This window comes from Camelina sativa, chromosome 3 (assembly GCF_030686135.1).
Source record: "Camelina sativa cultivar CO46 ecotype springtype chromosome 3, ASM3068613v1".
NCBI classification, from domain to species: Eukaryota; Viridiplantae; Streptophyta; class Magnoliopsida; order Brassicales; family Brassicaceae; genus Camelina; species Camelina sativa.
In genome coordinates, this window is record NC_141882.1 from 31,406,386 (window position 1) to 31,432,077 (window position 25,692).

At 33.1% G+C, this 25,692-nt stretch overlaps 5 protein-coding genes and 1 non-coding gene across 6 annotated transcripts in view; 1 reads left to right on the forward strand and 5 right to left on the reverse strand.

Annotated features, from left to right (window-relative positions):
- Positions 1 to 6,208: 6,208 nt before the first annotated feature.
- Positions 6,209 to 14,340, reverse strand: LOC147947958 (ATP-dependent Clp protease proteolytic subunit). The gene is made up of 3 exons (XM_087509021.1): positions 14,199 to 14,340; positions 13,033 to 13,326; positions 6,209 to 12,485 (listed from the first exon to the last, which is right to left on the reverse strand). The coding sequence occupies exons 1-3, from the start codon at positions 14,267 to 14,269 to the stop codon at positions 12,260 to 12,262; spliced, it is 591 nt and encodes a 196-aa protein (XP_087365147.1). The 5' UTR covers positions 14,270 to 14,340; the 3' UTR covers positions 6,209 to 12,259.
- On the reverse strand, positions 8,672 to 8,745 carry TRNAW-CCA (transfer RNA tryptophan (anticodon CCA)). The gene has a single exon. It is a non-coding gene; the product is annotated as a tRNA-Trp (tRNA).
- A 104-nt stretch (positions 14,341 to 14,444) lies between the features above and the next one.
- The window catches only part of LOC147947960 (photosystem II CP47 reaction center protein), a 12,379-nt gene continuing 1,131 nt past the window's right edge, over positions 14,445 to 25,692 (forward strand). Inside the window, exons 1-2 of the mRNA XM_087509018.1 lie at positions 14,445 to 17,223; positions 18,017 to 25,692. The exon at positions 18,017 to 25,692 is cut by the window's right edge and continues 1,131 nt beyond it. Coding sequence (XP_087365144.1) covers positions 14,759 to 16,285 — 1,527 coding nt within the window. The 5' untranslated portion in view covers positions 14,445 to 14,758 and the 3' untranslated portion in view covers positions 16,286 to 17,223; positions 18,017 to 25,692. The remainder of the gene's footprint in view (positions 17,224 to 18,016) is intronic.
- On the reverse strand, positions 17,608 to 21,234 carry LOC147947961 (DNA-directed RNA polymerase subunit alpha). The gene is made up of 2 exons (XM_087509019.1): positions 19,571 to 21,234; positions 17,608 to 18,861 (listed from the first exon to the last, which is right to left on the reverse strand). The coding sequence occupies exon 1, from the start codon at positions 21,232 to 21,234 to the stop codon at positions 20,251 to 20,253; it is 984 nt and encodes a 327-aa protein (XP_087365145.1). The 3' UTR covers positions 17,608 to 18,861; positions 19,571 to 20,250.
- Positions 20,440 to 25,692, reverse strand: part of LOC147947962 (NAD(P)H-quinone oxidoreductase subunit 2 A, chloroplastic-like) — a 19,088-nt gene continuing 13,835 nt past the window's right edge. The window contains exon 2 of the mRNA XM_087509024.1: positions 20,440 to 25,692. This exon is cut by the window's right edge and continues 12,395 nt beyond it. The gene's annotated coding sequence lies outside the window, so the exon portion shown is untranslated.
- Positions 20,440 to 25,692, reverse strand: part of LOC147947963 (large ribosomal subunit protein uL2cz/uL2cy) — a 7,776-nt gene continuing 2,523 nt past the window's right edge. The window contains exon 2 of the mRNA XM_087509025.1: positions 20,440 to 25,692. This exon is cut by the window's right edge and continues 1,486 nt beyond it. The gene's annotated coding sequence lies outside the window, so the exon portion shown is untranslated.

The following is a 25,692-nucleotide window of genomic DNA, read 5'->3' on the forward strand; positions in this document are numbered from 1 at the left end:
TCTGAATAATAGATCTAAAGGTGACAACGATCTGCACTATGATCCTTACATTAAGGATACTAAATATAATTGTACTAATTACATTAATAGTTGCATTGATTCTTATTTTCGTTCTTACATCTGTATTGATAGTAACTTTTTAAGCGATAGTAATAATTCCAATGAAAGTTACATTTATAATTTCATTTGTAGTGAAAGTGGAAAGATTCGTGAAAGCAAAAATTACAAGATAAGAACTAATAGGAATCGTAGTAATTTAATAAGTTCTAAGGATTTCGATATAACTCAAAACTACAATCAATTGTGGATTCAATGCGACAATTGTTATGGATTAATGTATAAGAAAGTCAAAATAAATGTTTGTGAACAATGTGGACATTATTTGAAAATGAGTAGTTCAGAGAGAATCGAGCTTTCGATTGATCCGGGTACTTGGAATCCTATGGATGAAGACATGGTCTCCGCGGATCCCATTAAATTTCATTCGAAGGAGGAACCTTATAAAAATCGTATTGACTCTGCTCAAAAAACTACAGGATTGACTGACGCTGTTCAAACTGGTACAGGTCAACTAAACGGTATTCCGGTAGCCCTTGGGGTTATGGATTTTCGGTTTATGGGGGGTAGTATGGGATCCGTAGTAGGCGAAAAAATAACTCGTTTGATCGAGTATGCTACCAATCAATGTTTACCTCTTATTTTAGTGTGTTCTTCCGGAGGAGCACGAATGCAAGAAGGAAGTTTAAGTTTGATGCAAATGGCTAAAATTTCTTCGGTTTTATGTGATTATCAATCAAGTAAAAAGTTATTCTATATATCAATTCTTACATCTCCTACTACCGGTGGAGTGACAGCTAGTTTTGGTATGTTGGGGGATATCATTATTGCCGAACCCTATGCCTATATTGCATTTGCGGGTAAAAGAGTAATTGAACAAACATTGAAAAAAGCCGTGCCTGAAGGTTCACAAGCGGCTGAATCTTTATTACGTAAGGGCTTATTGGATGCAATTGTACCACGTAATCTTTTAAAAGGTGTTCTGAGCGAGTTATTTCAGCTCCATGCTTTTTTTCCTTTGAACAAAAATTAAATCAAATAGAACGGTTCGTTTATCAGAATTAAATGAAAACCCTGAAAAATTCATTTTTCTTTCGAATCATTTTTTTTATCGATATTCTTGTTTACTACTCAGTAAACCTCTATCAACAAGATAAAAAGTGAATTTTTTTTTAAGTTCAAATTAGACTAGACAAATACAAAAAAGTTTATTTTCCTCCCTTGCTTGTTAATGACTATTATAAGATATAAGAGAAAAAGAATAATCAATCTAACAAGGGGATTATGATACATCTATTTGGTTTTGAAAGATGAATTAGTCTATTTATTTAGTTTGGCGTTTCTTGTACCTATTTTTTTATTCTATTTCTATTAGGTTCTATTCTATATATTTCTATTAGGTTGTATATTAGTATTAGATATATATTTACTTAAAGATACTTAGTATAATTATATAATATATATAATAGAAATAAAAAAAATACAAGATATTCTAAGATATCTTTAGAATTCAGAATATAACAATAACAGGTACAAATATTAAATTGAGGTACCCATTTTATGACAACTTTCAATAACTTACCCTCTATTTTTGTGCCTTTAGTAGGCCTAGTCTTTCCGGCAATTGCAATGGCTTCTTTATTTCTTCATATTCAAAAAAATAAGATTTTTTAGATCGGCTGAAACCTAATCGTATCACCCCTTTTTTATTTTAAAAACTTCGATTCGATTCGATAAGACCCATTTGGTAGAATATTGTATAACACATAGATTCCTACAAACATAAATAAAAAAAGCTCTTATGCGTGTGTAAACGTAAAAAAACTTGCGCTCTTTTGAAAAATGGATCATCATCGGGCCGATGTCTGAAATTCCAGTGAATCTATTTATTTGTATGTATATAACTATAGGGGATCATATAAAGGAAGGAGATGTTATTATTTTAGAAATAAACAATTCAATTCTATTAATTACTCCTAAGGTAAAGGTTCACAACAAAATAGTGGATGAGAGTTACTTTGAAAAAAAAAAAGAAAGTCATATTTTCTCAATTCCAAAAAAATGTATAACTGGATCTAATATATATGAGTTGGCGATCAGAATCTATATGGATAGAATTTATAACGGGGTCTCGAAAAACAAGTAATTTCTGCTGGGCCTTTATCCTATTTTTAGGTTCATTAGGATTCTTATTGGTTGGAACTTCCAGTTATCTTGGTAGAAATGTTATATCGTTATTTCCGTCCCAGGAAATCATTTTTTTTCCACAAGGGATTGTGATGTCTTTCTATGGGATCGCGGGTCTCTTTATTAGTTGCTATTTGTGGTGCACTATTTTGTGGAATGTGGGTAGTGGTTATGATCTTTTCGACCGAAAAGAAGGAATAGTGCGTATTTTTCGTTGGGGATTTCCTGGAAAAAGTCGTCGCATCTTTTTACGATTCTTTATGAAAGATATTCAGTCCATCAGAATAGAAGTTAAAGAGGGTGTTTCTGCTCGGCGTGTCCTTTATATGGAAATTCGAGGTCAAGGGGCTATTCCTTTAATTCGTACTGATGAGAATTTTACTACACGAGAAATTGAGCAAAAAGCTGCCGAATTGGCTTACTTCTTGCGTGTACCAATTGAAGTATTTTGAAATGAATTAATTTTAAAAGACTAAATGCTTTGGCAGTAGGAAGAAAAAACGAAATAATTTATTTTTTTCCTTTTTTCAATTGAATATTAATCTATTCTTTTATGCTCGTTTTTTTTGATATATTTGATAGAAAAGGAGTTTCTTCGTCTCGAAATTAGTATTGATCGAAAAAGGGGGAATAACATCCTGGAAACCCAATTTTTCTTGATTCAAGTTGGAAGTGTATTCTGAGTCTATTTCTGTATTCTTTCTAGATTCAAAGCAAAGACTCAGTATTGAATCAACAGCAAAAGAGAAAATGGATTCATAGGCTAACTATATTCTATTCGAATTAGAATAGAAACTCATGCTCGATAGAAATATTAGATCTAATAGAATCAACAAATGAGGTAGGTTCATTAACAATTCACAGATTCAAAATGGCAAAAAATAAAGCATTCATTCCTTTTTTTTATTTTACATCTATAGTCTTTTTGCCCTGGTTGATCTCTCTCTGCTGTAATAAAAGTTTGAAAACTTGGATTACTAATTGGTGGAATACTAGACAATGTGAAACTTTTTTGAATGATATTCAAGAAAAAAGTGTTCTAGAAAAATTCATACAATTAGAGGAACTATTCCAGCTCGATGAAATGATAAAGGAATACCCAGAAACCGATTTACAACAATTTCGTCTAGGAATCCACAAAGAAACGATCCAATTCATCAAGATACACAATGAGTATCGTATCCATACAATCTTGCACTTCTCGACAAATCTAATATCTTTCGTTATTCTAAGTGGTTATTCCTTTTGGGGTAAGGAAAAGCTTTTTATTCTGAATTCTTGGGTTCAAGAATTTCTATATAATTTAAGTGATACAATTAAAGCTTTTTCGATTCTTTTATTAACTGATTTATGTATTGGATTCCATTCGCCTCACGGTTGGGAACTAATGATTGGTTATATTTACAAAGATTTTGGGTTTGCTCATTATGAGCAAATTTTATCTGGTCTAGTTTCTACCTTTCCAGTCATTCTTGATACAATTTTTAAATATTGGATTTTTCGTTATTTAAATCGTGTATCTCCGTCACTTGTAGTGATTTATCATGCAATAAACGACTAAAAAAAGATTCACCGATCCAATTTTAATCTTTCGTACCTTATACATCATAACCAAATCAAAGTCGTATTTACTTTACTCTTTTTACCCATGAGGGATTCCTTGTATATTTCAACAAAAAAATTTGATTTTTTTTCAGTAAATGTAAATAGCAGAATTGTGGCTAGGGAAGTATATTATCGACCTAGCTAACTTTATTGTAGAAATTTTCGGGATAAATGATTGGACCATGCAAACTAGAAATACCTTTTCTTGGATAAGGGAAGAGATTACTCGCTCCATATCTGTCTCACTCATGATATATATAATAACTTGGGCATCCATTTCAAGTGCATATCCGATTTTTGCCCAGCAGAATTATGAAAATCCACGAGAGGCAACTGGGCGTATTGTATGTGCCAATTGCCATTTAGCTAATAAGCCCGTGGATATTGAGGTTCCACAAACGGTACTTCCTGATACTGTATTTGAAGCAGTTGTTAAAATTCCTTATGATATGCAACTAAAACAAGTTCTAGCTAATGGTAAAAAAGGAGCTTTGAATGTGGGAGCTGTTCTTATTTTACCGGAGGGGTTTGAATTAGCCCCCCCCGATCGTATTTCACCCGAGATGAAAGAAAAGCTGGGAGATCTGTCTTTTCAGAATTATCGCCCCAATAAAAAAAATATTCTTGTGATAGGTCCTGTTCCTGGTCAAAAATATAGTGAAATAACCTTTCCTATTCTTGCTCCGGACCCTGCTACTAATAAAGATGTTCACTTCTTAAAATATCCTATATACGTAGGTGGAAACAGGGGAAGGGGTCAGATTTATCCTGATGGTAGCAAAAGTAACAATACAGTTTATAATGCTACGGCAGGAGGGATAATAAGCAAAATTTTACGAAAAGAAAAAGGGGGATACGAAATAACCATAGTGGATGCATCAAATGGACGCGAAGTTATTGATATTATCCCTCGAGGCCTAGAACTTCTTGTTTCCGAGGGCGAATCCATTAAACTCGATCAACCATTAACGAGTAATCCTAATGTGGGTGGATTTGGTCAGGGGGATGCGGAAATAGTACTTCAAGATCCATTACGTGTCCAAGGCCTTTTGTTCTTCTTAGGATCGGTTGTTTTGGCACAAATCTTTTTGGTTCTTAAAAAGAAACAGTTTGAGAAGGTTCAATTATCCGAAATGAATTTTTAGATCTGTCTATTTAGCTTTATCAAATTCGTAAAAAAGAACAAAAAAATTATGAAAAGCCTTTTGCCTCTTTTTAGATTTGCTATTCTAGATGTCAGAAATTACTTGTATCATAGTCCTAATACTAGTATGTATATTGAGAAGAATTCACTTTACCCCCCCTTTATTTATTTTTCAATAAAAATTTGAAAAACGAAAAGAGGTGTGATGTAACTCTGTCGTTATTGACCAATTGAAATTGATAGAATGTATGAATAATCAAGAGTTTTTTTTCTAGTCGAATGGCAAAAATTGACTAGATACTAAAATCAGATAAGGAACGCACGCGCCGAAAAAAAAGGGAACCATAAATCGGCGAAACAACAAGTTTTAGGGACTATAGGGAGTATTTTTTATCTTGCTAGTCTTCGACACAAGAAAAGGAATTTTAGACATCCTTTTCTTGTGTCCATCTTGTCCGTCTTGATTCAATTCGTTAAAAATTCCTATTCTTAGTTTACATATATATTACTGTTTCTATATATATAACGTTTTAATATATTATAATATATTAATTAAAAGTATATATAATTATTAATTAATAATATAATAGTAGTTACTTTTTGTAGTTTTCTTTTTTTTTTCAATTTTGATGAAATACTAAATAAATAAAATAAGAAAAAACTTATATTTCTATTTTATATAGTATAGACCAAATTGAAAATTTTAATGATAGATCTAATGATAAAAAATATTGTGTCAGCCGGGGAAGCAGGAAAAGGGGGAATTAAGTGATTCCCCTTTTTTATTCTATCTTTGAAAGGTTAAAAAATACTATATGTTCATAATCTACTAATCTAATTAAGTTCATTTTTCAAAAACACGATAAAAATTTGTTCTGATTATTAGCAGTTCAACGGGACCCCCTCGAATCAGACAAAGAAGGAAGAGTTGGGCCCCGTTGAGTTCTTATGTTTTCACGTCTATAACTCAGCTCATCCAATTTTTACAGGGATGAACCTAATCCTGAATATGAACCATAAAAGAAAATACCTATTAAACCGATCACAAGAATACCAGCTACAGTACCTATTACCCAAAGAGGAATCCTTCCAGTAGTATCAGCCATTTATCCCGCTTCCCTCCACATTTCATCGAGTGGTCATGCTAGAAACATAAACAGTCAGAGATAATTATTATATATAATCCATCCGAATGGGATAAGAAAATTACTCCTCTTTCTTTTTTATTTTATTATTCTATGCTCTTTTCTTAATTGAAGAAATAATTCGAAAATAAAACAGCAAGTACAAAAATGAGTAATAACCCCCAATAGAGACTGGTACGATTTAATTCAACACTTTGTTCGTTCGGATTTGATTGTGTCATAGCTCTATAATTGAATTAGGTTTATCGTTGGATGAACTGCATTGCTGATATTGACCCCAAAAAAGAAACGGTAGGTACAGCTAGTCCATGAACAGCCAACCAGCGCACTGTAAAAATTGGATAGGTCCTATCTATAGTCATTGGGTCCTCCTAAAAAGATCTACTAAATTCGTCGAGTTGTTCCAAAGGATCAAAACGGCCTGTTATTAATGGAATGCCTTGTCGGCTCTCTGTAAAATACTCGTTTGGACGAGGGCTCCCGAACACATCGTAAGCTAAACCGGTGCTGACGAATAACCAGCCCGCAATGAATAGGGAAGGTATAGTAATGCTATGAATGACCCAGTATCGAATACTGGTAATAATATCAGCAAAAGAACGTTCTCCTGTGCTTCCAGACATACTGAACTCCAGATATTCTCGTAGGGAATCGATTCTGTAAAAGATGAATCAGTAAATTAAAATTAACTGAGATTGCATCTTTGTGAGATCGTCAATAAAGTACCAAGGGTATTTTTAGAGTCTACCGAATCAGTATAGCTATCCTTCTTCTGACACAGCAACGCAATTTGAATTAGTATAGAAATGGGGTGTTAGATAATTTTTTTTTCTTGCTTGTCGATGTATAACCGTGTCCCACTTTTTCAAATTACTGTAATCTATAAGGGGCTTTGATCCTTTATTCGTTTTGGACTAGAAAATAAACTAAAGATTAGATAAAATGAAAACCCAAGAGGTTAGTTTTTAATTCTAATAATTCATGAAGGAAATTTTCATATTGTCCCAAGTTAATTGAATTAAAAATTAATAAATTTCATTTTCATTGCATATGCATAATTGTAGAATAGATTTTTTTTAATGATAATGTGATCCCCCCCTTTTACTTTTTGTTTCATTTTAAGGAATGAATTTGCAGTAACAAGAAAAAGAAGAATAGTTTTGGATTGGATCAATTAAAAAGAACAACAAATAATAATAAAAATAATAACAAAAATAAAAATAATAACAAAAATACTAAATATTTGTAATGGGTGCATTGTTTTGTTGTATTCAATTCACAATTCAAAGGTTTTTTTCTTTCTTTAACTAACTACAAAGGTGATGGGTTTTTCACTCTATTTTCTATATAATCTCGAAAGAAAACAACCTAAAACCTTGAAAGGAAACGATAATAGAAATTGCTAATTACAAGTTTTAAAAATCTAGTTATCTTTTAAAATCTAGTTAAAATAAATAAATATTTTTTGGACTAATCTCGTTCTCCGTGTAGGATACCTCTTTTCTTTTTAGTCTCATTCGATAGATTAAATGAAGAAAACTGCTCTACTATTTAATCTAATGAGTTCAAATTTAAGTAAATTCAATTTTAATAAAGTAGAAAGGGGCATATTCTAGGTTCTAAGGTCAATTAAAAAAAAAAGAATAAAACAACTTATTTTCAAATTTTTACATATTAATTCAAAAAAAGTTATATGTTTTGACTGACGTTAGATAATAGAGTTTTTTTTATTATTAATTTCTTAAAGAGTTTTTCAATTAATTAGTTACGTTAATTCTGACTCCTGAGATAGTGCAGATGCCAAAGACGATGAATTGAGTTCTTTTTATCCTTCTCTATTTTTGTTCATACCACCTATAATGATTGATAATTCACCAATTTTCAATTGAATTTTTTAATTCTTGGAACTAGTTATCTTTCTCTATTTCTAAAAAAAAATTTCAATTGAAACTTAGGGAAGTACTTTAGAAACATATGTATAAAAAAACATATTTTATTGAGTCCCTTCATGCTTACTATAACTAGTTATTTCGGTTTTCTACTAGCAGCTTTAACTATAACCTCAGTTCTATTTATTGGTCTAAGCAAAATACGACTTATTTGAAATTAATGGAATGCAGATTTTTTTATAAAAAAAGGTTTTCGGTGGTATTTCATATGTTCAATAGTTGCTTACCGTGTTAATTACCCAATTTTGGTCATTCAGATTCATCGGCAATACAGATTAAGAGCTAGGAATAGATAGTACCTCTCTTTTCTCCCTTTCAAAAATGAAAACAAAAGAAAATTGAAATGATTGAAGTTTTTTTATTTGGAATCGTCTTAGGTCTAATTCCTATTACTTTAGCTGGATTATTCGTAACTGCTTATTTACAATACAGACGTGGTGATCAGTTGGACTTTTAATTAATTAACATCTCGTTTTTTTACTGACCTCCTTCTTGCTTTCCTATGCGGGAGGTCTAATTCCGATTGCTGCTCAGTAATTTTGAACAGTGGAATTTTGACACAATCTAATAAACAAGAGTGAAATCACGCTCTGTAGGATTTGAACCTACGACATTGGGTTTTGGAGACCCACGTTCTACCGAACTGAACTAAGAGCGTTTTTCTTGTTTTTTTTCTAAAAAACGAAAAGGCTAGAAAGAGGGCATTCTTTAACCCGACTCGATTTTGTACGTATATACTATATCCTACATAGTATATCATAAATTTCAGAATTATATGTATGTCCGATTTTATTAAAAAAATCGATCAAAACAGATACCTCGTTACTGCTCAGAAGAGCAGTAATAGGTAGGGATGACAGGATTTGAACCCGTGACATTTTGTACCCAAAACAAACGCGCTACCAAGCTGCGCTACATCCCTTTCAATTGGTTTACAGTGTCATTGTAGAGAATTCCTGTCTTGTTTTCCACATCCTTCTTCTTTTTTTATTGGTATATCAAATTCATTTATTCTTTTTTCTCGTATTTCTCATATCAGATAACAAAGATATAATAAAAAAATTTCTTTTTTTTTTACAAAAATTCTCTCAATTTAAATTTTACATAAAAAGGCGTTTACGTTTTCAAATAGAATCTATAAGATCGTTCTAGTAGACAATATTTAAATTATAATTTTGAAAGCGGGGGGACGGAAGTTACGTATACAAATACAAGAACTTCTTAATTACATGTACATCTGTAGTTATATATATTACTATATATAATGTAATACAATAAAGAAGAAAGAAGGAGGATTTCAAATGCGAGATCTAAAAACATATCTTTCCGTAGCACCGGTACTAAGTACTCTATGGTTCGGTTCGTTAGCAGGTTTATTAATAGAGATTAATCGTTTATTTCCGGATGCATTAACATTTCCCTTTTTTTAATTCTAGTTATTAACATCAGAAAGGGGTGAAAATTTTAGAGATACAATCAACGACCGGGGACTCCCCCCCCCCTTTTTCTAATTTATTATAAAAAATTAATTAGAAAAAAGGGGGGGGGGGAGGTCATAAAAACGAGGGTTCAGGATCCAATTAAATTAGTAATAGAACGAAAAAAGTGTTGCTAGGGAAAGAGTATCCTATGAGATATTTAAAAAAATACTGTACAAAGATTTTCAATATAGTTTTCACAAAATCATTGTATTGTATTACTTAATTATTTTATTTTTATTTAATTACTAATTAATAAAATATTCATTGCAACGAAATATTTCAGAAATTTTTTTAGTTAACAGCTTCTATTTTTTTGGTTCTTGTTCTTTCTGGATCCTAAAATTAAAATAGAAGATTGAGGTGAATCATAAATCCAAAGGAGGTTTCATGGCCAAGGGTAAAGATGTTCGAGTAACAATTATTTTGGAATGTACCAGTTGTGTTCGAAATGATATTAAGAAAGAATCGGCGGGAATTTCCAGATATATTACTCAAAAGAATCGGCATAACACCCCCAGTCGATTGGAATTGAGAAAATTCTGTCCCTATTGTTATAAACATACAATTCACGGCGAAATCAAGAAATAGATCAAATTGAGTGTTTGTATGTCAACTTTTATTTTAAGAACAGGAATAATGCTCGTATCTATATATTATTACATATATATAAATATAAACAAATAAATCAATAGAAAGAAATCTAATCCTATATTTTTAATTCTATATAGAAACTCTATCCTATATAGAAATAGCAATCGTTTTTATTTTGATCCGACCAAAATAGGATTTTAGAGATAAGGAATAAAAAATTATGAATAAATCTAAGCGACTTTTTACTAAATCCAAGCGATCTTTTCGTAGGCGTTTGCCCCCGATCCAATCGGGGGATCGAATTGATTATAGAAACATGAGTTTAATTAGTCGATTTATTAGTGAACAAGGAAAAATATTATCTAGACGGGTGAATAGAGTGACTTTAAAACAACAACGATTAATCACTATTGCTATAAAACAAGCTCGTATTTTATCTTTGTTACCTTTTCTTAATAATCAGAAACAATTTGAAAGAAGTGAGTCGACCCCTAGAACTACTAGCCTTAGAACCAGAAAAAAATAGACTTATTCTTGAATTGAATAACAATTCCAATCTGAAGGAATTAAAAAAGAGATGAATGTTTTGTTTTGACGACTTTTTTATAATACTAATTTCTACTCTACCTTCCCCGAGCTCATTCTCCTTAGAACTCTATTTCAAAAATTTTCGTGGGTTTCTTCCAATCCCCTTATTTTTTTATGTCATTCGAAATTGTATAAAGACAACTCCTATTTAATAGAGCTATTTGTGCAAGTATTTTCCGATTAAGAAGTAATTGCTTCTTGTACAGATTGTGTATGAATTGGTTATAACTATAGAATACCCCCATTTCGTGAATTACGGCATTTATTCGAGTGATCCATAAACGGCGAAAATCTCTTTTTCTTTTACCCCTATCCCGATGAGCCGAAACTAAAGCTCTTATTCTCTGTTGAGTCATAGTTCGTGTAAGTCGTGAATGAGCCCCTCGAAAGCTTGATGCAAATAAACGAAGTTTTGTTCTACGCCTCCGAGCTATATATCCGCGTTTAATTCTAGTCATTGAATAAATCAAACTTTGATGAATAACTAATTCTTTTTTTAGTTATTCTTTTCCCCTTTACTAGTCTATTAATAATCAAACGAATTATTCCAATGTATAAAAAAAATTCCAATGGCTTTTGCTACTCTAACCTTCCCCACCACTATTTTTTGCTAGGTATTTTCCTTTGCTTTGAAAGGATAAATCCCCTTGATATAAAAAAATAGAATAACTACAAAAAGTAGTAAATAGAAATAGAATTGGATAAATAGTGGGTTCCATCGTTTCTATGGTTACTTCTAAAACGGTGAGGTCCTCTCTATACACCGGAGCTCCTTCTTTTAATTAATCAATACTATTGGTAACTTGCACAATTCACATTCTTTGGCTCTACCCCATGAATATTCCAGTAATAGGTCTTTCACAATGAGATCCCCTTTATACAGTAACGGTATTTCATTTTGAAAATTGATTTGGTCATTTACCCTGTTAGTCCGTTCTTTTCTTTTAAGAGTGGAATCTTTTTTCTAAAAAATGGAATTTCCCCCGCTTAATGGATAATCATTTGTTATCATTGGGGGTTTTCTAAAAAATGGAGTTGGTTGGATTTGCACCAATGTAAACCATAAGTTTCAGACACAATAGAATATATGAACGATCTATATTTTTTAAATAATGAATCGAGTTCCTCCATTCTATTTTATTCACAGGTACTGATCCGTGATATTTCAAAAAGAATTTCCTTTTTATGTCTCAGTCTATGATCTAAACGAGTCGCACATACACCCGAGTACATGTTCCTCGTCGCTGAGGGCATCCCCGAAGCGCTGGGGATTTCGTGACGTTTCGGATTGGCTGTCTTGTATTTCTAATAAGTTGTTTAATGGTTGGCATACGGAATCATATAAATAATGGGCTGGTTTAGATTAGTTCTAACCGGCTAATTCTGAATTACTTCTCTATCAAGATTCTCTTCAATATAAAAAAAATATTGAAGAGAATATGAAAGTAAACCTTTAATCTAAAAAGATATAAAATTAGAAATTGTAGATTTGTATGAAATCGCTCCTATGTTTTATTGAACCGCTACAAGATCAACAATTCCATGAGTTTGGGCTTCTGTTGCTGACATAAAAACATCCCTTTCCATGTCTTCGGATACAACCCATATAGGTTTGCCCGTTCTTTGTACATAAACCCTTGTGATGGTTTCGCGAAGTTTTAGTAATTCTTCCGCTTCCAAGATAAATTCTCCCGTTTGTGCCTCATAAAACGAACTTGCGGGTTGATGGATCATTACCCTGATGATATAGTTTCTATTTCGCAGAATGAGGCAGGATAAAAAAAAAAAACAGAGAAAATTGAATAACCGTACAGGCTTTTTTGTGCATTGCATACGGCTCCACTATGGAATTGACTTTTTTTACCTTTCCTTTTGGCGAAAGAAAACAAAATATAGGTTGTATTATACGCAGATCCAAAAATCATCCAATTACCATCCTTCTTTTTTTGTAGAAGTTAAAAAAATACTATGATGGTTCCGTTGCTTTATATATCATTTTTTTGATTCAGCAATCCCAAAGTGTCTTTTTTTTGATAAATTTTGTAAATAAGCTTCCGGTGTGAAAACAAAGTTTGTGACGCTGAAATGTGCCCAAATAGGTAAGATATCATTTGAAATACCTCTTCCTTATCTCATACTACTCTTTCAATATATAATCTAATTTTTTTTAATCTAAAAAATTTCATATTGAATTCGAAGTGCCATGCTATTATTACTTAACTAATTCATATTTCCGATGGCGAAGGCATAGTATTTTTTCTCGAAAATAAAAAACTCATTGGCGCCAAGCGTGAGGGAATGCTATACGTTTGGTAATTGCTCCTCCGACCAGGATAAAGGATGCTATTGAAGCGGCCAATCCCATGCATATTGTCTGTACATCGGGTCGCACAAATTGCATAGTATCATAAATAGCCATTCCAGATATTACCCATCCACCAGGAGAGTTTATAAACAAATAAAGATCTTTGGTATCCTTTTCTATACTGAGATATATCATAAGACTAATAAGTTGATTCGAGATTTCGGTATCAACCTCTTGGCCTAAAAAAAATAATCTTTCTCGATAAAGTCGGTTGATTAGGATAAAATTTTATTCCTTAGGAGCCGTACAGGCACCTTTTGGTGCATACGGTTCAACAAAAATTGTGAAAAAATCAATGTGTCGATTCCAACCTCCCCTTTTTTCATAGAAGGTTTTTCTTTCTAACTTATAACGGAAGGGCTTGCTCCCAAAAGTAAAAGAAATTTTTAGTTTTGGCGCCTTTTATTAGATATTATAATCCTCTAATAAAACGATTGATTAAGCCTGTCAGACTCATTTGATTCATTGATATTTTTTTTTCATCGAGGTTCAGTTGAAATGGCGATGGTTTTTTCTTGTTCCTGAATGGGCTTTTTACTTTTTTTATTCCATTTTTTAGGTTTATGCTCTACCCCGAGTAAAAGGAAAAATTTGCCCGATTTTGATTTGCACATATAGGACAAATAAACTAAATACCGCGTCTTTTTTTACTACTCCTTCGTTTTTTTTCAATTCATTTCTTTCACATGTCTTCTGTCAAATAGTCAACAAATTTTGAATTATTTTATTTGAGCAACAGTTTTAGATAACCCTGTTTCAAATTTTTTATAGAATTTTTATCAGAATTTTGCATATCATATTAAGTAGTTAATTATAAAAATATTATATATTAATTATCAATTGGGTTTTTGCTAAACGGAGCCTGGATACTTCATTTTATTAGTCCGATCACGTAAACCATAAAAAAATTTGATAATCTAATATCAATCTAAATACTCCCTGCATTTAATTCCACTTTATTTTTTGCGCTTCGCGTTACAAATTTTTGATAATTCAATCAATCGTTTCGAGCGAAACAGAGGATATCTCGATCGAGGGAGAAAATGGGGAAATCCCATATAGCCCGATATATCTGACAAGTCGCACTATATGTCAACCCAAGATGTATCTCCTTCTCCAGGACTTCGAAAAGGTACTTTTGGAACGCCAATAGGCATGAAATGAAAAAAAAAAGAGAATGAAGTTCTCTATTTCACTTTGATGTGGAAACGTAAGATTGGGGTTTCGGTTTTTAATACTATTATCCTTTTTTCCTACTTTATTAATCATATTTCAATTAATTATATTTAATACATAAGTTGAATAAGCTTAAATAAAATATAAAATAAAAGTAAAGTAAGAGAGAATTAATAAAACTAAAGGAAATTTTTTACGAACGGGCTTCTGAATGATCAATAACAATAGCTATCTTGGTTCATATAAAATAGGATTCACCCCCATTGCGTATTGGTACTTATCGGATATAGAATAGATCCGCTTCCCTTTTTTCTATGAATTGAATTGTTCCATTATTACTAACAGAATAGAACAAATATTAATCCTTTCTCCGAAAAAAATTACCTAAAAAGGGGGGGTACGTAGCATAGTTTTTTCCAATGCAATAAAGTTACATAGTGTCTATTTTTCGTTGATAAAGGGGTATTTCCATGGGTTTGCCTTGGTATCGTGTTCATACTGTTGTATTGAATGATCCCGGTCGTTTACTTTCTGTTCATATAATGCATACTGCTCTAGTTGCTGGTTGGGCCGGCTCGATGGCTCTATATGAATTAGCAGTTTTTGATCCCTCCGACCCCGTTCTTGATCCAATGTGGAGACAAGGTATGTTCGTTATACCTTTCATGACTCGTTTAGGAATAACCAATTCGTGGGGCGGTTGGAATATTACAGGAGGGACTATAACGAATCCGGGTCTTTGGAGTTACGAAGGGGTAGCCGGAGCACATATCGTGTTTTCTGGCTTGTGCTTCTTGGCAGCTATTTGGCATTGGGTATATTGGGATCTAGAAATTTTTTGTGATGAACGTACAGGAAAACCTTCTTTGGATTTACCCAAGATTTTTGGAATTCATTTATTTCTTTCAGGAGTGGCTTGCTTCGGTTTTGGCGCATTTCATGTAACAGGATTATATGGTCCTGGAATATGGGTATCCGACCCTTATGGACTAACCGGAAAGGTCCAACCCGTAAACCCGGCGTGGGGCGTGGAGGGTTTTGACCCTTTTGTTCCGGGAGGAATAGCCTCTCATCATATTGCAGCAGGGACGTTGGGTATATTAGCGGGCCTATTCCATCTTAGTGTTCGTCCGCCTCAACGTCTATATAAAGGATTACGTATGGGCAATATTGAAACCGTCCTTTCCAGTAGTATTGCTGCTGTCTTTTTTGCAGCTTTTATTGTTGCTGGAACTATGTGGTATGGTTCTGCAACTACTCCCATCGAATTATTTGGTCCTACTCGTTATCAATGGGATCAGGGATACTTTCAACAAGAAATATATCGACGAGTTAGTGCTGGACTGGCTGAAAATCAAAGTTTATCAGAAGCTTGGGCTAAAATTCCTGAAAAATTAGCTTTTTATGATTATATTGGTAATAATCCAGCAAAAGGGGGGTTATTCCGAGCGGGTTCAATGGACAATGGGGATGGAATAGCTGTTGGATGGTTAGGACACCCCGTCTTTAGAAATAAAGAAGGGCGTGAACTTTTTGTACGCCGTATGCCTACTTTTTTTGAAACATTTCCGGTTGTTTTGGTAGACGGAGACGGAATTGTTAGAGCCGACGTCCCATTTAGAAGGGCAGAATCAAAATATAGTGTCGAACAAGTAGGTGTAACTGTTGAGTTTTATGGTGGTGAGCTCAACGGAGTGAGTTATAGTGATCCCGCAACTGTGAAAAAATATGCTAGACGGGCTCAATTGGGTGAGATTTTTGAATTAGATCGTGCGACTTTGAAATCCGATGGTGTTTTTCGTAGCAGCCCAAGAGGTTGGTTTACGTTTGGACATGCTTCATTTGCTCTACTTTTCTTCTTTGGACACATTTGGCATGGTTCTAGAACCCTCTTCAGAGATGTTTTTGCTGGTATTGATCCAGATTTGGATGCTCAAGTGGAATTTGGGGCATTCCAAAAACTTGGAGATCCAACTACAAAACGACAAGCAGTCTGATGCAACATTGCTTTTTTTCTTCTAGTTTCTGTTTGCGATTTTATTTAATAGGTAGGGTACTGTAGGAATCTTTATTTAAATCGCTGCCGTTTCTTTGACTCTTTTTCTAGAGGGATACTCCCAAGTAAAAAAAACAGGTATGAAAGCTATAATTGTAAACCACGATCAAATTTATGGAAGCATTGGTTTATACATTTCTCTTAGTATCCACTTTAGGAATAATTTTTTTCGCTATTTTTTTTCGGGAACCACCTAAAATTTCAACTAAAAAATGAAATAATTTTTCATTATCTTCATTGACGTAATCAGCCTCCAAATATTTGGAGGCTGATTACGTCAACTAGTCCCCGTGTTCCTCGAATGGATCTCTTAGTTGTTGAGAGGGTTGCCCAAAGGCAGTATATAGAGCATACCCAGTAAAACTTACAAGTAACCCAGATATAAAGATGGCGACTAGGGTTGCTGTTTCCATTATTATAGAATTGAAAGACCACACTGGATCTATGCTAAGATCATTTATTTACAACGGAATGGTATACAAAGTCAACAGATCGTAATGAATACAAAATAAGATTTATGGCTACACAAACTGTTGAGGATAGTTCTAGATCTGGTCCAAGAAGCACTACTGTAGGGAAGTTATTGAAACCATTGAATTCCGAATATGGTAAAGTAGCTCCTGGATGGGGAACGACCCCTTTGATGGGTGTTGCAATGGCTCTATTTGCAGTATTCCTATCTATTATTTTGGAGATTTATAATTCTTCTGTTCTACTGGATGGAATTTCAGTTAATTAGACTGAGAAGAATCTTGAAGTTCTCGCTTTTAGCTCGATACAAAAAAGTAAAGTATGTAGGTCTAACAATTTTAGCCTATTAGCCTTTGGTAGTTCGACCGCGAAATTATTTTCTGCATTGTATATTTCCGGAATATGAGTGTGTGACTTGTTAGAATTGACCCTACGGATAGTACAGAGAATGGGGTCTGTCATCTTTATCAAGATGGTTTTACTTCGTCGGATATTCATTCGAGTATCTGGAGCACGAAATAGATCAAATAGATCACAAAGTATTCGAACTATGATTCATACTTAATACTCAGACCTCGTAGCCGGACTTCTTTCCGTTCTATCTTATAAACTTTAATAAATCAAAATAGTTTTCTGCTTTTAAACTCTTATTTGGATCAAAGGACAAACGCTTCTTTGTATTTTATGTTTTTAGTCATTATAGCTTTTTTTTGATTGAATAAGTGATGATCCAATGGTTCTCACTCAGTGAACTTTGGACTTTGAAGGTTTCATTGAATTATCGTGGTTCTCGTATGAATCTGAGGTTTCAATTGATTAGTTAAGTAGGGTCTTAACAAGAGAATTCCTATCAATAATAAAGAAAACAAGAAGAAATCCCTATCCCCGTTCCATACAAATACCAAATAAAAAAAGATAATAAAGATAGGTAATCTAGAAGATTCAAGAGGCCTGTAACGATCAACACAACATAAAGACGAATGAGCTTACTTGATTTTTTGGCATTTAACCACAAAGACGAGCTTTCGCATTTTGACTCTTTCATATCTTTAAATAATATTGAATGAGAGACAAGTTTAAAACTTTATATTCCATATCTGTTTCAATAAGTATTTGGGTCTTTTTTTGTTTGAGCTGTACGAGATGAAATTCTCATATACAGTTCTTGGAGGGGGAGTAACCTTGGTTTACCTATCTCAATAAAGTTTATGATTGGTTCGAAGAACGTCTTGAGATTCAGGCGATTGCAGATGATATAACTAGTAAATATGTTCCTCCACATGTCAACATATTTTATTGTCTAGGTGGAATTACCCTTACTTGTTTTTTAGTACAAGTAGCTACGGGATTTGCTATGACTTTTTATTACCGTCCAACCGTTACTGAAGCTTTTGCTTCTGTTCAATATATAATGACTGAAGCTAACTTTGGTTGGTTAATCCGATCAGTTCATAGATGGTCGGCAAGTATGATGGTCCTAATGATGATCCTGCACGTATTTCGTGTATACCTCACCGGTGGTTTTAAAAAACCTCGCGAATTAACTTGGGTTACTGGTGTGGTTCTGGGTGTATTGACCGCATCTTTTGGTGTAACAGGTTATTCTTTACCTTGGGATCAAATTGGTTATTGGGCAGTCAAAATTGTAACAGGTGTACCTGACGCTATTCCGGTAATAGGATCACCTCTTGTAGAATTATTACGCGGAAGTGCTAGTGTTGGACAATCCACTTTGACTCGTTTTTATAGTTTACACACTTTTGTATTACCTCTTCTTACGGCCGTCTTTATGTTAATGCATTTCCTAATGATACGTAAGCAAGGTATTTCTGGTCCCTTATAAATAATATAGAATATAGATTATAGATATTTGTACTTACTTATTACTTGGTGAAGGAACGATAGTATTTTATTGCTATAAATATGGATTATTAAAAAAATAAGACATGTATTTGGATATTTCCCTTCAACTCCACAATATTTTATTATTTTTTTGACATAAAAGGTTGAAGGGAATTCTATGAAGAGATAATGGATTATGGGAGTGTGTGACTTGAACTATTGATCGGGCCGTGCAGAAATATGACTTTATCTGCTACATTGGAATTCCCAACCAAATGTGTCTTTGTTCCAACCACTGTGTAAGCCCCATACAGGGGATAGGCTGGTTCACTTGAAGAGAATCTTTTCTATGATCATACCCGACGCTGTCGTGGATGAGTGGGCTCCGTAAAATCCAGTAGATTAAGGGATGGAACATAATCCTGATTATGTTTTTAGTTATTTTGGACTAAAAAAAAATAATTAATAGTATGTAAATGCATTCATTTTCTCTGCATCAACACGATTTATAATACTATCGGAGTGAATACAGGATCTAATGAAGAGTAGAGGGTAGACTCCATTAGTAACAAGTAAATCCTTTGTATTTGAAAAATCTCGATATAATTTTTGAGATTAAGGACGAATTGATAAGGTATGAGACGACCCAGAAAGCACTTAATCATGATCAACTTTTTAAGCTTACGTGGGTGTTGAGCATTTACCTGTAAGAATGGAATTTCTGGAATCTTTAGTTGCAATAACTTTGGAATCGGATAATTCTTTTTTTACATATTAAATACTTGTGGATAACATATATATTTTTTGTATGTATTCATTTAGTTTGATTAATTCTTGCTCGAGCCGGATGATAAAAAATTATCATGTCCGGTTCCCTCGGGGGATGGATCCATAAGAATTCACCTATCCCAATAACAAAAAAACCAGATTTGAATGATCCTGTATTACGAGCTAAATTAGCTAAAGGTATGGGTCACAATTATTACGGGGAACCCGCATGGCCCAACGACCTTTTATATATTTTTCCAGTAGTCATTCTTGGTACCATTGCCTGTAACGTAGGCTTAGCGGTTTTAGAACCATCAATGATTGGTGAACCTGCGGATCCTTTTGCAACTCCTTTAGAAATATTACCTGAATGGTATTTCTTTCCTGTATTTCAAATACTTCGTACAGTGCCTAACAAATTATTGGGTGTTCTTTTAATGGTTTCAGTACCAGCGGGATTATTAACCGTACCCTTTTTGGAAAATGTTAATAAGTTTCAAAATCCATTTCGTCGTCCAGTAGCGACAACCGTCTTTTTGATTGGCACCGTGGCGGCGCTGTGGTTAGGTATTGGAGCAACATTACCGATTGATAAATCTCTAACTTTAGGTCTTTTTTAATTAAATTTATTCAATTGTAAAATAAAAGACGTGGGTATCTAGGGAGTAATCATTTCCAAATGAATTCTCCCTAGATACATATCTAATTCATTTCATTAATTAATTAAAAAGGGTTCGACTGGAAAATAGAAATTACGTTGAAGGTTTAAAATCCATTTCAATTTCAAATTGATTTTTTAGTCAATTTTTTTTTGAAATGCTTTTTCTATTTTTTTTCTAGAATGTCTAATATCTTTTTTACATCTTCTACGTGAAAATGTTCAATTTTGATAAGGTCTTCTTGACTGTTATTCAAAAGGTCCAATAATGTATGTATATTGGACTTTTTGAGACAATTATAGATTCTGGGAGGCAATTCTAATTGGTCAATAAAAATATATTGAAAGGCTAGTTCTTTTGTTTTTTTTCTTAGGTTAACTAATCTATTATGAAAAGGAAAAAAGGGTAAAGTAACTTGATGTTGATTGTTCTCTAAATAGAACGTTTCTTCTTCTACATGTAGAAAAGGAATAAATAAATTAATCAAATTCCGGGAGGCTTCATGAAGTGCTTCTTTAGGAGTTAAACTTCCATTTGTCCATATTTCTAGAAAAAGAATCTCTTGTTTTTCATTCCCATTCCCATAAGAATGAATACTATGATTCGCGTTTTGAACAGGCATGAATACAGCATCGATAGGATAACTTCTGTCTTCAAAGTTATTTGACATTTTTAGACTATATCCGCGATTCCTCTCGATTTTTAATTCAATACACAAATCTATTGGTTCCGTTAAGGTAGCTATATGCTGTGTATTATCAATGATTTCCACAGAGGGCGGTAAAATTATGTCTCGAGCAGTTATATATCCAGGACCTTGGACACAAATCAGCGCGTTGCGCGTTCCATATAGATTACTTCTTAATACAATCTCGTTCAAATTCATTAAAATTTCATGTACTGATTCTTGAATACCTACTATGTTAGAATAGTCATGTGGTATGTTCTCAGATTTTGCACGTGTAATACATGTTCCTTCTATTTCGCCAAGTAAAGCTCTTCGCATCGCAATGCCTATTGTGTCGCCTTGACCTTTCATAAGTGGAGACAGAATAAAGCGTCCATAATAAAGACGTTTACTGTCTCTTCTTGATTCAACACACTTCCACTGTAGTGTCCGAGTAGATACTTTGACTTTCTCTCGAACCATAGTAATTTTATTTGATCAGATCATTGAATCGTTTATTTCTCTTGAAACCCTTTCATCCTTTAGTTAGTTCTATACACGTCTTTTTTTAGGGGGTCTACAACCATTATGTGGCATAGGGGTTACATCTCGTACGAAACTTAAAAGTATACCGCTTCTACGAATAGCTCGTAATGCTGCATCTCTTCCGAGTCCAGGGCCTTTTATCCTTACTTCAGCTCGTTGCATCCCTTGATCCACTACTGCTCGAATAGCATTTCCTGCTGCGGTTTGGGCAGCAAAAGGAGTTCCTCTTCTTGTACCCCGGAATCCACAAGTACCTGCGGAGGACCAAGAAATCACCCGACCCCGTACATCTGTAACGGTCACAATGGTATTGTTGAAACTTGCTTGAACATGAATAACTCCCTTTGGTATTCTACGTACATTTTTACGTGAACCACTACGTGTATTTTTACGTGAACCAATTCTTAATATAGGTTTTGCCATATTTTTTCATTTCACAAGAAATATATGGATATATCCATTTCATGTCAAAACAGACCTTTTTTTTTCCAGCTCTTTGGACGTGCCGTTTCCTTTACGTGAGTTCGTTTAGTAAGATTATCCTTGTCTTTGTTTATGCCTCGGGTTGGAACAAATTACTATAATTCGTCCCCTCCTGCGGATTAGTCGACACTTTTCACAAATTTTACGAACGGAAGCCCTTATTTTCATAGTTGTTATTCCTTAATTCTGTGAATATATTTATTGGTGGACGAAAAAAAGGTTTCTTGATATTTTTGAATCTTGAATTGTATCTTCGTGAAAGGAATGGTTGAAATTAAAAAAAACCACTTACTCATTTGAATCCTTGTTATGGAGTCTAGAAAATGGCTGTCCCCTGATTAATTTATTTATATCTAAGAACTTACTCAAAATTTTACTTTTTTATCCTATTTTTATCCTATAGGTATACCTAAAATATGTCGAATCCTTTCAGAAGCATGAAAAAAAATCTTTAGTATCTAAACAAAATCGAAACATGCCGTTCTGAAGTTATTCAGAAAGAAAACTTTCATTAATTCATTTTTTCTTTAATTTCATTCGAAGTAAAACATCCGAAACTTTTTTGAACAGGGTTTTTATTACGCAACCCCCCCCCTTTTTTTCACAAATCGTAAATTCCAGATATCTAATTTTTATATTAGAAGGATTACCATATATAACACAAAATTTCTCCGCCGATTCTTTTTAGTCGAGCTTCTCGGTCTGTCATTATACCTTGAGAAGTCGAAAGGATTACAATCCCTATTCCGCCTAAAATTCGTGGAATTCGTTGAGAGTTAGAATAGATTCGTAGACCCGGTCGACTTATTCTCTTTAAATTTAAAATCGTTTTATAAGATTCTTTCTTATTTCGTCTGTGTCTTAGGGTTAAAATCAAAAAATATTGGTTGCTTTCGCGATGTTTCCTCACGTTTTCGATAAAACCCTCTCGTAAAAGGATTTTAACTATGCTTTCGGTGATGTTAGTCGATCCTATCCGAACCGTACCTTTTCTATTCATGTCAGCATTTCGTATAGAGGTTATTATATCAGCAATAGTGTCTTTACCCATGATAAGTTAAAATTCCTTCTTGTTCTATAATTTTGATATAATCAACATGTTCTTTTTCTTTTATTTATATATAGATATAGACGAATTATATATTAATATATGAATTAAATTCTTAATATTTTATTATTAAGGGTATATGCGTGATACACAATCGATTAATTAATTTTATTTCAATACCAGTTTTTTAATCCTATACTAAACTATTGATATTTAGATCTTATAATACCTCAGGAGCTAATGAAACTATTTTAGTAAAGTTTAATTGTCTCAATTCCCGTGGGATCGCCCCAAAAACTCGAGTTCCTTTTGGATTTCCTTCTTGATCAATGACAACTGCGGCATTGTCATCATATCGTATTATCGTCCCATTGTTACGTTTGAGTTCTTTACAAGTACGTACAATTACAGCTCTAATCACTTCTGATCTTTCTAGAGGAGTATTTGGTATTGCTTCTTTGATTACAGCAACAATAACGTCACCAATATGAGCATATCGGCGATTACTAGCTCCTATTATTCGAATACACATCAATTCTCGAGCCCCGCTGTTGTCTGCTACATTCAAATAGGTTTGTGGTTGAATCATATCATTTTTTTTGTATCTCTTCTTTTAATGCAAAGGACGAAGTAAAAAAATATTGTTTGTCAAAAAAAAAGAAAACTTATAATCTTTTTATCCTTAAATGTTATTTAGCTTTTTCATTCTATACTCCTATTCAGAAATAATGAATTGGGTTTTTATAGGCATTTTTGATGCCGCTATTGAAATAGCTTTTCTGGCTATATTTTCGGGTACACCACCCATTTCATAAAGGATTTTACCTGGTTTAACCACAGCTACCCAATACTCGGGGGATCCTTTCCCAGAACCCATACGCGTTTCCGCAGGTCTTACTGTAACTGGTTTATCTGGAAATATACGTACCCAAATTTTTCCACCGCGTCGTACATTTCGTGTCATTGCTCGTCGCCCTGCTTCTATTTGTCTAGATGTGATCCAAGCGGGTTCAAGTGTTTGAAGAGCATATCTGCCAAAACAAATACGATTCCCACGAGAAGATATTCCTTTTAGTCTTCCTCGATGTTGTTTACGAAATCTGGTTCTTTTTGGGTTATAGTTGATGGGTTTTTTCTAAATTAGAAATTCCATCTCTACTACAGAACTGAACGTGAGAGTTTCTTCTCATCCAGCTCCTCGCGAATAAAAGGACTAAAAAAGTTTGTATTACGATATAGATGTAGTTAATGATTAATTCTATTAATCATGGTATTAAATTTCATCTGATTTCTTCTAAATTTGTGTATGTCTTTTTCGAAATGGAATCCAAGATGAATTCTATTTATTTAAAAATAACGTAATATCATCATCTTGAATGTCGTTTTTGTTAGAGTTAGAATATTCTAACAAATCCTTATTTTCTTTTATCTTTTTAAAAATTTTTTTTACTTGAAAAAAAAAATATTCGCCGGCGAATATTTACTCTTTCAATATCTATATTAAGTTTGATGTTTATCCTAGGAAATATCAGAATAAAAAATCAGAATAGATAATAAAGTTTCTGGTTTATTCCGCCATCCTGTCCAATGAATTACTAAGATTTGTTTTTCAATAGAATCCTCTATATTCATGGGTTCCGTCGTTCCCATCGCTTCTTGATTAATCATTAGGCCCGAATTCTACAATGGAGCTCTTATATGAATATGAAATTGGGAATTTCATTTTTTAATTTGTTTTTGAGTCAATTTTCTCAGTTTTTATTGGCTCAAGGCTCTTAATTTTTTTTGTTTTCAGAACAGATTTATCTAATTATTATGAATGAATCTGTATTGATGCTTTATTACATTGCTTTTCTTACAGTGACCTCATAGACTTTCCAAATTGGAATCATATATCATTAATATTCATTTTTTTCTCTCTTTCTTTCATCCTTCCACTTATCCGCATACTTTTCGATTACCTTTCAGCACTTATAATCATATTTCTTTATTCTTTTTTTTTTATTCAGTTGCTACAATGATATGATCAATTTATCATATCTTGACTGATTTTTTTATCCAGATAATGTGAAGCAATGAGTTGCTTAGGTTATTTATTAATGCTATAGTTATTAGTTACTGTTATAGGTAAGTTCTTTTTTCTTTTTTTTTTTATCTTAATCTAATCCTAAACCAACGAGTCACACACTAAGCATAGCAATTATATCAAAGGAGTTTTGATGGAAATTTTTATTCAATCTTATAGAATTGCTGATTTTATTCTTAAACATAAAAAAGAAGACTGCACTTTTTTATTACTGTATAGTGTTATACTACATAGTTTTTGTTTTTTATCGTTGGATAAAATGTAAAGATAAAGAAAGTTTTTTTATTCTTCGTCTACGAATATCCAAATTTTTATTCCTAAGACCCCATAAATAGTTCGAACTGTATAGGAACAGTAATCAATTTTAGCTTCAATTGTTTGTAAAGGAACTCTGCCTTCTCTGATCCATTCAACACGTGCAATTTCTTTTCCGTCGATACGTCCTGCAATTTGTACTTGAATTCCTTTTGTATTCGCCTGTTCAGTTAATTCAATAGCTTTTTTCATTGCTTTTCGAAAAGAAACACGATTTTTTAATTGTCCAGCTATAAATTCTGCAAGAATATTAGGATCCCCATACGGATTGGAAATTCTGGTAATAGCAATGTTGAGTTTTCTATTGACACAATTTAGTTCTTTTTGAACATTCATCTGTAATTCTTCGACTCTTCGGGGTTTATCTTCAATTAATAATTTAGGAAATCCCATATAGATTATGATCTGGATAAGATCGATTCTTTTTTGAATTTCGATACGTGCAATTCCCTCCATACCAGAG

Coding starts and splice junctions, on each gene's coding strand:
- LOC147947958 (XM_087509021.1), bottom strand. CDS start 14,269: ATGCCTATTGGCGTTCCAAAAGTACCTTTTCGAAGTCCTGGAGAAGGA. Junction 13,327..14,198: donor ACATCTTGGGTTGACATATA/GTGCGACTTGTC, acceptor TTTTATCCTAAT/CAACCGACTTTATCGAGAAA. Junction 12,486..13,032: donor ATAGCATTCCCTCACGCTTG/GCGCCAATGAGT, acceptor CTATATCATCAG/GGTAATGATCCATCAACCCG.
- LOC147947961 (XM_087509019.1), bottom strand. CDS start 21,234: ATGGTTCGAGAGAAAGTCAAAGTATCTACTCGGACACTACAGTGGAAG.